General features: G+C 33.8%; 1 protein-coding gene across 1 annotated transcript in view; it reads left to right on the top strand.

Moving 5' to 3' along the window:
* CLSTN2 (calsyntenin 2) overlaps window positions 1–11,636 on the top strand; it is a 95,432-nt gene that overhangs the window by 4,264 nt on the left and 79,532 nt on the right. The window contains exons 2-4 of the mRNA XM_015815079.1: window positions 2,813–3,008; window positions 3,791–3,999; window positions 9,712–9,861. Coding sequence (XP_015670565.1) covers window positions 2,813–3,008; window positions 3,791–3,999; window positions 9,712–9,861 — 555 coding nt within the window. The remainder of the gene's footprint in view (window positions 1–2,812; window positions 3,009–3,790; window positions 4,000–9,711; window positions 9,862–11,636) is intronic.

Genomic DNA, 11,636 nt, shown 5'->3' with positions numbered 1-11,636 from the left:
GGGCGGAAGTGGCTTTGTAAAGGCATATAATTATACTGCCATATTGAACTATAAATGGCAAAATGATAAATTTAGCCATTGGAAATGTTCTAAGTGGAGCAAAATATTGAGAAAAATAATTGGTTTGGCTAAAAGGATTTCTGCAGAGACCACTCTTACAGGACAAAATTCAGCCTTTCTGTAAATTGGAATTAAGGACATGTTACTTTATTTCTGAGATTGCTTTATCATACCCTGGTTGAAGCAAGAATTAGGGAGGCCTTAGATCCCTCAGTGCTAGTTAGCTTTAATAAGCATTTTAGCTAGCTGCTTGTCATGAGAACTTTATAGATAGAAGACCAGATTTTGGGCACAAGAGAACACTTGACAAAAGCTCTAGACCATGGAGTATCACTTTTATAAATTTAGCTCTTGCATTCTTATACACAGAGAACTTCATACCCTTGAGCAAAAATCTCACCACCTTAGTCTTAAAACAGTTTTATAGTGGTAGAAATATTACCTTGCTGATAGTAATATAGCATTGTAATCTTTAAGGCATCAATATCTATTGTTTCCTTCTTGCTTTTTTGCCTTTAATTAAACAGAATGAATAAAAAAAAGAGCAACACAAACACCCACCCACAGACATGCATACAGCTGGATAGAGTCGTGGTTATTGCACTTCCTTTGCTGTCGGAGATCGGGGTTAAAATAACTGGTACCTACCTTACTAATAGGAGTCCTTGGGCAAAGAAATCTTTTTATTGCCTACCTCAAAATATAGAGTGAAATGAACCAGAAGAGTCATGCATGAATATCTAGCAGCACAGATGAAACAGCTGTGAGCAGCAAACATACACCCAGACTGGCTAATCCAAGGAAAGACAATGCTGATCATGAAAGACTCCCACAAGGGAACAGCACCAGCCAACTACCAGCCAATAACCTGCCTTCCCACAACATGGAAATTCTATCAGGCATAGACACCAAACTATAGGACCAAATGTGCCAATACATGAGCAGAGCTTAGAAGGCCTTTGGAAATTACACAAGAGACTCAAAACATGTTTGTGTACTTGTCTGTCCGTCTGTCCATTCGTTCGTCCATCCATCCGTCCATTCATCCATCCTTGGGTCCTCTACCAGAGACCTGGGAGTTTGAGGATTTTGCATAGGATCTTATGTGTTCCTAGCACTGCACTCTTATTCATGTCTAAAGCACATGTATATGCTTTAACATGAAGCCAGCTGGGTAACCTTGGGCCATTCACTCTCTCTCAGCCAATAGCAAACAATTCTGAAATATCTTGCTAAGAAAAGTACAGGAGCTAGTAGTCTAGGCAGTCACCAAAAGATTTACTTGAAGGCATAAATAAGTTATTACAATTTTCAATACCTAATCTATTTCTGTAAATTACAATTCATAAGGCTTAGGTCCTGAGCAACTAGTATCATAGATTTTTCTTTCTACTCTTATCTTTTAACAGTAAGAAGGACAGGTGGAAATAATTTCTGGCTATGTCCAGCCATCAGTTTCTATGTATTAGGTTATGTACTTCAGAAGAATATGACTGTCTGAAAATCTGAATCCCTGTCTCGGAATCAATTTTATGTAATTTACTTATTCCCAAAAGATAACATATTTAGGACATTACATTGATAATTACAGCACATATTTTTTTTAAAGCTATAGATGACTAGAAGGTAACAGCTAAATATTTGTTGTTTCAAATGGTTATTTTTTATATTCCAGTTATAACTAATCCTAATAACTCTGGCATTAATAAAACCCTATTTTTCTTTCCTACAATATGCTGCTAGCACTTGCAACTTTCTCCTTAGGTCTGTCTGAGTAAAGGATAACATATCTGTCTCATTGGCATATAAAAGTATAGATGTAGACAGGTTTACTAGCATTTGAAGATGGAACTTTTTTTTAGATAATTTATTTACTGAGATTATGATGAAAGTTAAAGAAAAAGCAAATATACTTTCTGTCTTTAATGAGTACTTCAAATATTCTGAAGGTGGCACATTGAACCTGCATGACTGTGTTTTCATATAACATAATGTTATCAGACTAATTAGCAATCTGAATTAGATGATAGTATTTTGCTTATATCCTTTTCCTTCAGATCACTTATCTGAAGGATATGCACTTATCTGAAGGATATGCACTTATCAAATATTGACAGCCCTAAATTATGCACTGATAGCCCAGATTTAAAGCTGACTTAACTTTAGCTAGCACATTACCTTGGATCAATAAGTTAACAAAATTTCCATACATAAACTGGGAAAATTTCTTGAAGCATGGACGATAAATTCCAAATCAGTAATCAGGTGACTAAAACCTTCATTCTTAGCTGCCTGCAGTGGAGACTCTTGACATAGAAAAAATAAGAGTAATTAAAATAACTGTATGTGGTAAAATATATGAATAATCCTGTGAATAGCTCTTTTCAGAAAATGATAAGTATGGAAGTATGAAAGGACAGTGCCCTGAATATTTATGCTCAGTGATATTATACATACAGTGTGTGTACACTGTGTCCCCAATGTTATCTGTAGTAGAGGATTCTGCTTTTTTACCAAGTATAAAGAAAATTAAATATTCAATATTTTTGATTTACAATTTTATTTTGTATATTAGTCATGACAAGTCAATTGATAACATTTCTTAGTTAATTGTATTAAGAAAAGTATTGTCTTTTAAACATAAGAATGTTATAAATACCAAACTCTTTCAAACAATGGATTATAAACTGCTTGCACAATGATCATGTAATTTTTCTGGATCTTTTCATTTCTTTTTTGTTATTTCTTATAGGTGAAATCTGTGCTTTTAAAATCCATGGACAAGAAATGCCCTTTGAAGCTGTAGTCCTAAACAAGACATCTGGAGAAGGTCAGCTTCGAGCAAGAAGTCCAATTGACTGTGAATTGCAGAAGGAGTACACATTTATCATTCAGGCATATGACTGTGGCACAGGGCCTAGTGGAACAAACTGGAAAAAATCTCACAAGTGAGTGACAACCAGGAGTGTGGGCTTTGGGATGTACACTTACAATTCATAGATCCTTTTAACATTCATCAATGTTGCTAAAGAAGAAATTAAAACAAAATCCTTTTTCATAGGACTGTATGTGAATTTTTTTTCTTGTACTCTGACCAAGTAAAACTGGCTTCTTTAATAGTACATTTAGCTAGAATAGCAATTATTTTAAACAGACTCATGTCTGCAGATGTAATAGCTATATACTTTCTTTTACCTATTAGTAAATGATCGGTTGCTTTTTGAAATTTAAAAAAGTTATTACTTAGTTTATATGTTCCAGATTATTTTGATTTCCCTTCATTTTTTGTGTGTAATTTGTAATATAGATCATAATGTAAACTGAATTTCTAATCATATTCTAAATAAAAAGGCAAGTGTTTCTTGATTTAACAATGTGAACTTTTAAAGTGTTGGTTATATTCCGTATACATGGCAATCTCAGAATAATATTGTAGGAATTGCAATATTTAACATCCATGTAAAGGAAATAAAATAATAGAGAATTTCAGTGAAAACTGAAGTTCATCCAAAAATTAGTTTAAATAAGTAGTTCATTAAAATACATATTTTAATTCTATTAACTATTGGCAGGTCTTCAAACAAGATATTTTCTACCCATTTTTCATATAGAGATTGTATTATTTTTATCAACAATTCTTTATAAAAATTTAAACATAAAATGCAACTATCCATGCTACAGTGGATTTAGAAAATAAGTAGAAATTGAAAATTATAGTCTTTCTTTTTAGAGCTGTGGTCCATATCCAAGTAAAAGATGCTAATGAATTTGCACCTGCTTTTAAAGAAGCATCTTATAAAGCTACTGTGACAGAAGGAAAGATCTACGACAGTGTGTTACAGGTAGAAGCCATGGATGAAGACTGTTCTCCTCAATACAGCCAGATATGCAATTATGAAATTGTCACAACTGATGTTCCGTTTGCTATTGACAGGAATGGTGAGTTCTTGACATTTGACACATAAAACATTTTTGGGGACTATATATTGAGAGATACCTTTCTATAAAGCATTTATTTTTCTATGAATGTTGGTGGTATGATGGCTTCTAATTTTCCTATTTTATCTTGAAAAAAGAAATGGCTTCAGTTGTTTAGCCATATTTGTCAACCAACTGCAATCCACTTAGGACAATCCTGCTTAGAATTAGTACAACATTCTTTAGACTCTACTATTCATTCTAAGTATCTACTGGATGTTTGTTTAATATTCAGAACTATTTTCTTTTTTTTTAATCACTTAGAGGATTCAATAAGAATACCTTTTTAGAGAAAATTAACTTCTAAGCAAGGAGAAAGCAAGCTTTTCAGGCACCAGACTCCATTTAATGAAATAGTAAGAACAATATTTTTTGCAAAAAAATATAATAATTAATATCTGAAAGATTTTCATAGAGTATCAGTATATTTATCCAAAATAGTTAAATATTCTGATGTCTCATATTATTGATAAAATAATGCCAACATTTTATAGGATTTCAATCATTTTAGATGTTTTTTATTGTAAAACCTTAAAGCTGAGATTGTGTAGAACCTCAGCTATGAGGTATTTTGGCCTTCCATGTTACATATACTTCATTCCCAATGTTCCTGATCTTAGTTAACTGAATTAATTTGTTTATTTTTTTTAGTGAGTTCATCGTTTGAAGAAGCAAATGTATAATTATTTTTTAAAAAATCCAGATGTCTTTTTCCAAGGTTGCACATCAACCTTATTTTTTCATTAATATATGATTAGTTACATTCTGTGTTTAAATTATTATGCCTTGAGTAGACAAATTTATTAGTTTTGCTGTAACAAATTATTTCAAGGGTGCTGGAAATAATGAGGATTTTTATTTCTGAAATTCTATCAGTGGCTCAAAATTATAAATTGAAAATGTGTGCAAAGCCTTTGTTTTCTCTTAGAAGCCATTTTATGTTGCACTGCTTTAGAGGAAGCAATTTCCCATTTGACACTGACCTCTACCTCTATCTGAACTGCTTTTTCACAGTGCATAGCTCAGAGTCAGAGGATAATGGGAAAAAGTTAGGACTGGTGAAATTCAGATGGCAGTTGGAAACTATGTATTCGATGACATTAAAATAATGTCACAGTAATACAGTTATGTAAAAACATCTTGATATCATATACAGGTGTGTAACTTGCCCTTTACATGTGATCAGGGCTTTTTTTCAGCCGGAACGCGGCGGAACCGCGTTCCGGCACCTTTTTCCGGGCCGGCCGCACCGGAAATAGCCCCTCCCAAATTTTACTTGCATTCCTGTTCTCTAAAGGGGCGGTCCTAGGGTTTGATGAGGGCGTGGCCAGGTTTGAGTTCCGCCACCTTTTCTCCGAGAAAAAAAGCCCTGCATGTGATATATAATGGAGGTGCTATTATTTGCCCCACTAGGTGTTCTACAGATGCTCATATTGGTCCTCACATTTCAATAGCTTGATTGAAAGACTGATATTTTATATATTCTATGAAAGAAGACATTCAATATAATTTATACAGCATACAGTAACTTCTAGATCATTTAAGGAACTGTAGTTTTTTCGTTTTTAAGCTTGCTTTTTTGAGCAATGCAAATATTTTATTGTTATCATACTTGCTCAGAATTAATTCTGGACCATATTTATATTTTTTCCATTTTCTGGAATATAAAAGATCAGATTAGGAATTTTGTGAAGAAATTTTACAGAATAGTAGGCAAGAGAAAGGAAAAAGCATCTCACCTCTTACCTTTAGAGACCGAGCATCAAAGTGAATTTAGCAACAGTGAGTCGAATCTGTGGATTAGTGTTCAGGTCAAATAGTTCCTAAAGAACAAAAAAAACTTCATAGAGATTGCACAATGTATAATTTTCAGACCTCTGAATATTGAGTTTGGATTCAGTGCAAGAAGCTCCTGGACTTCAGGAAACACATCACAAATTTCCTTGAAACCAATATGACTGAGCTGTTACGCAGCCAGATTGATATGCAGATTAAATCTTCTGAGATATGATAGCATCATTCTACTGCCAAATTGATAATTCTCTTAATGGTCTTGGAAAGGGTTGACATCATTTTGTGGATAAAGGAGATATTCCTGTTGAAGAGACCCAATGTCTGGATGATTAATCCACATAATTTCTTGTTATGGGTACTTTTCTAAAGGGCAGATGGACTTTGGCTATGGACAATTCGTTCTTTATAAAAGTGTTAAGGTTAGGGTGGTCATAATCCATATTGGATCCAATGACACTGTGAAACATACTTGGGCAATTGTAAAGTCAAAAATAAGTATATAGGTAGAGACTGTAATCTAGGAACATGTGCCATGTTAGTATTCTCCAAAATATTACCTGCCAATTAGTCAAGCATAGTTTATGAATGCCAGTGTGTAGATGAGACAGTGTTGTCAGGAGAGATGGATTTAAATTATTGGGCACTGTGGATTTGGAGCACAAGTCAAATCTGTTAAGACAAATGGGCCTTGAACTGAACTTCTTGTACATATCATCTGAAGGTGGTGAAGCTGGTTTTAACATATCCTTGGAGTCAACCAATTGTTATATTTGGTTTAATTTAAATAAATATAAAGTGATGTACAGTAGATTGGAGCAAAAGACTTAATCACACAAATACTGACCAATTTTGCTGTAGAGGGGATGAAGAACAATATATTATTTCAACATCCTCTGAGCTGTATTTCACATTTATACTGTAGTCAGGTCTAGGACTGGAGCTCAGCTTGTTCCAGTTGAAGCTACACTATTACTTTACACAACATGGGCATGCTCCTTGATTAACATATCTCTCAATTCCTGGTTTATGATGGTTGCATAAGACCCCTTTTGCAAACTCTATCCATTCTTGAGCTAGTTAGACATCAGTACCCATGCTTTGGTTACATCCCAACTTACTAATACCATGTGGTTACTGTAGAGACTTCAAGTGGAGCAAAATATGGTAACTAAGCTGCAATTTCTTGGCTTTGATTACTGTAATCTTGTTTATGAGCAATGAGATCATGAATACAGAACCCTGCACAACATTTAAAAGAAAAGAATAGTCGTTCAGAGTTTGCAGTTCCCACACTTATATCTGAGCCCCATGAAGCTAGAGATCTCATTGGAAATATTTATTTCCTTTCTTTGTAGGCATTTTGTGGCTCTGGTGATCTTTCATGAATGATTAAAAGGCTTTTTAGAAACCAATCTTCTAAAGCATGTACGTTAACAGTTGCAACTTTTTATTTAGCTTTAGGGGATATTAAGATTTATGTCATCATCAGGAGTTTATTCATTAAAAGCAGTGTGTTACTTGGGACTGTGGTTATGATGTAGGCCAACTGTATAGAGATTTCTTTTAATGGTTAGAATGACTGCCAGACCTTGGATAGTGAAGTAAGTTGTTAGCTATTTAGCTGTCACTAGAATGAGCTAGTTTCCTATATTGTTCTCTTGGAGGCTGTTTTCAAGCTGGCTGGAGTCAGTGCAAAGTTGATGGAATGAGATTTAGAATGAAACCTTATAATATAGACTAAGTTTGAAATTAAGTCTATAGCTAAGGAGTGCTTGCAGAGGGTGCATGGAATATATCATTGTTATGGACTGTGACCATCATTTAAATATGAACATAGGCTACAGTGCCTTTCCTGTTAAAACTTAATTCTTCAATTGAAGAAGCTAGCTCTGAAATCAGAAAACTGGTATTTCAAATATAAACAAGTCTGGATCTTTTTTTCTTCGATTAGAAAAAAAACTATTTTCAGTCAACTGATGTTGTAGTTCCAAAATAGGAAAAGATTAAAAAGGTGAACTTAAAAGCCTGTAAAAATGTGTATTTATGTAAACAGATTTTTATTATTTATTTATTTATTTATTCATTCATTCATTCATTCATTCATTCATTCAATTTCTGTAGCCTTCTTAGTCAGTGTCTCTGGGTGACCCACAGTTTAAAAGAAATATTAAAATTAAAAAATGCTAAAATATTTTAAAGCAGTAAAACCACTAAAACATCCAGATTAAATATACACAGGAGCAGTATACTTAAGCTAGCTAGCAATACAGTCAGGAAATGGGCTCCTTTAACATACTTTGCACCCCAAGCTCAGGAGCATAGCCTGGTTTTTAGGGCCTCATGAAAGGCTAACAGAGTTTGGGGTCATTCTAATCTCCATATGTTAGATTTCTGGTATTGGAATAATTATATTATAATTGCCTAAAAAGTTTTAATGTTTTTCTTTTGCCATGGACTTATTCAAGCATTCTCTGGGAGTCAAAACTGACCTAAAGGCAGATGAAATAATAGCTTGTAAGTAATTAGTTAAGTGGTTGCTGTCTTAAAAGGAAAGCAAAGTTAATTCTAAGAAAAATGAGAAGAAGAGAATGGTTAAGAAGAAATTCAGTTAATCAAATGAAAAGTTTAATAATGGAAAGGAAAAGGAATTAACCAGGAGCGGTGAATGCTCCAACACTGGAAGTTTTTAAGAAGAGACTGGACAGCCATTTGTCCAAAATGGTATAGGGTTTCCTGCCTGAGCAGGGAGTTGGACTAGATGACCTCCAAGGTCCCTTCCAACTTAATACTACTACTACTACTACTACTATTACTACTACTACTACTACTACTACTACTATTATTATTATTATTATTATTAATTATTATTATTATTATAAAATCTTTTGCAATATTGAGTAAATTAAGTGAAGTTCTGGTCAAATTTACCATAAATATTGACAAAAGCCATTAGCAACCAAAATAAATCTTGCCAGTGATGTAGAAGTGAGGAAACTGGAGAGGCAGCAACAAGAAGAAACTACGGTAAACCTCCAGATTGCCATTGTTTTTGTTAATTAGTTTAGTCTTTGGCCATTTCCAATACATTCAATACAAGAGCACTGGTGGGGTATTGGTTAGCATGCAGTATTGAAAGCAAACTCTGGAGTTTGATCCTGATAGGACTCGAGATTGACTCAGTCTTCCATCATTCCTAGATCAGTAACATGAGGACCCAGATTGTTGGGAGAAATATGCTGACTCTGTAAACTGCTCAGAGGGTGCTGTAAAGCACTATGGGGCAGTATATAAGTCTAAATGCTATTACTATTTCTATTGTAAGAGGAACTCTTAACATGATAGAGTCTTCCAGACACCAGGCAATTATGGAAGAATAGAATTGTTGATATTAGGATTAATTTAAATTTGCTGAAGGTTCTATGCGTCATATTAATTCATCAAAGAGATATTATATCTATACATGTCCTTTCATGTTGCATTGGTCTAGAGATGTGACCTTAATGCAGAGGCTGGTACACATTTTCAACACAAGTGCTGCATTCAGTATGTTTCTATTTCAAACTATGCTTGTCACACTTTGCTATTTTCTCTGTGTCTGATTAACCTAATCTCAAGAGTCAGGTCCCACCCTGTATAAGATGATAGTTTGATTGTAAAGTTCTGAAGAACTTTGAGGAAAATAAAATAAAAAGTACAATTTAAGAAAAGGTCCCATGAAGGTCAGTTTTTCTTCTAGCTTTTTGTCCCCATTTCCTTTTATATAGAAGTTCTTTTGTAGACTACTGGCAATTATTATAAGTTTCATTATAGTAAATTGCACTAGTCCAGTAAGTTGGCAATGGAATAATAGCTATTTATTGTTCTGTGTTATACCTACAGGGAATATCAGAAATACTGAAAAGCTCAGTTATGACAAAGAGCATCAGTATGAAATAATGGTAACAGCTTTTGACTGTGGGCAGAAACGTGCAACTGAAGATGTCCTGGTACGTGTTGAAGTTAAGCCTGTGTGTAAACCTGGATGGCAAGGTAATAATTGTGTGTCATTATTAAATGCAAGTGTTAATTTAATTATACATTTTGTACTGGAAATAAAGAAGAATTAAAGAAGAAAAATTAAAATAACAAAAGCTTAATCATAATTTAAATAATGAAGTATGCAATTTATTTGCTCAGTGCTGGTTATAATCTGATATTATTTAAAAATTATGAAGTTGGATAAATTAAACCAATTAGAAATGCTTGGCTGCTAGACTATGGCTTCATTACTAGTTTTCATTCAACATCTACAGTAATCTAATAATTAGAAGTTGGTTTTCTTCAAGTCTCAGTCCTACTCAAAACTTGTATGCTGAAAGTGAGGCATAAGACAGACAATACTGTATTGACAATACTGTAGTGGTCCTTGTAGTCTCAATGCATCAATCTATCGCCCTGACATGATTAGCCCATGTTGAAGCAATTGTTGAAGCAACAATTCAATGCAATTGAGCAAAGAAATATACCCCAAAATACCTGGATCTATCAGCACTACTATTCTAAATATACAAAGTCTATACAATTTTGAGGATAGTAAATAAGAACATAGGAACTGTCATTAAAAGTTTAGATCAGGGGTCTTCAAACTTGGCCCTTTTATGACTTGTGGACTTCAACTCCCAGAATTCCTCATCCAGGCATGCTGGCTGAGGAATTCTGGGAGTTGAAGTCCACAAGTCATAAAAGGGCCAAGTTTGAAGACCCTAGTTTAGATAAAGTAAAAGCTTTATCTAATGTAATCCTCTCAAGAATATGACTATGGTTTGCCACTGTTTTTTTCTGTTTTGTTTTTTTTTAATTTCCATTTAGCTTATAGTTATAGAATTTCCTTATAAATCTCCCCAACTCTGTTTGGCTTTTGGGTTTCAATCGCAGTCAGCTAAGATTGCTGTTTTCTGTAAATACACCGTCATAATCAACTGATCAGCTGCAGTACAATAAAACACCTGTCATCAGCAGTGAAAGTAATCCACCAATGGTGTTAATAAAACCAATAAAACCAACAATTTATACAGAAGCTTGGTGAGCATTTTTCAGTTGTTCCTCATTTCATAAATGAGCAGTTGGTAGGTTCAGCGTAATAATAAGGCCAATACAATTGGCTGCCACTAGGCCAAATAATTATAATAATAAAGCCTTAAAAATAGGTGTGAGCTAGAATGTTCTCACCAGAAATTTGGAGCAGAATCTCTATGTCCTGTTCAGCACAAAGAGTCACTTAAAATTCTAATTTTTCCATTGTAGTAGCACTGGCATCCATGCCAGGCTTCAGTAATTTGAAAATGTATCCAAAGAGTAATCCTATTAGTATGTAGAATTTGGGCCAAGACTTGAAAGTTATGAATTTATGGGTTAGAACAGAGTCTTCTGATGTTTTAATTCAGCCCATGGGATCTGACATATTTGGTTTCAAAATACAGATAATAAATTATTTTATCATGTAAACCTATGGTAAAATCTATCTTTTTCAAAAGAAAGAATAATTAGTCATGTTTTATGTTTTGTACATAGCATGCAATAACAGCCAAGGGTTTATTTTTAGCATTTGTCTTTGTGACTGATTAAGTATCAAGTTTGACCTATTTAATGATCCATTGAGATCAATGCAAAGGTAATATAAAAGTATCTCAGATAACATATCTAGGTCACATTCCTTTCCAATGTTCCCAGGTGCTTAAAAAGATTTTTTTTATAGAGAGCAAGAAGTGTATCATCTTGAACAGAAATATAAATATGGTATATTTCTTTTCCATACTCCCATTTAT

Source organism: Protobothrops mucrosquamatus, unplaced genomic scaffold, assembly GCF_001527695.2.
Source record: "Protobothrops mucrosquamatus isolate PMUCROS unplaced genomic scaffold, P.Mucros_1.0 scaffold311, whole genome shotgun sequence".
NCBI classification, from domain to species: Eukaryota; Metazoa; Chordata; class Lepidosauria; order Squamata; family Viperidae; genus Protobothrops; species Protobothrops mucrosquamatus.
The sequence above is the reverse complement of the archived record's forward strand: the minus strand, read 5'-3'. Positions and strand labels throughout refer to the sequence as shown.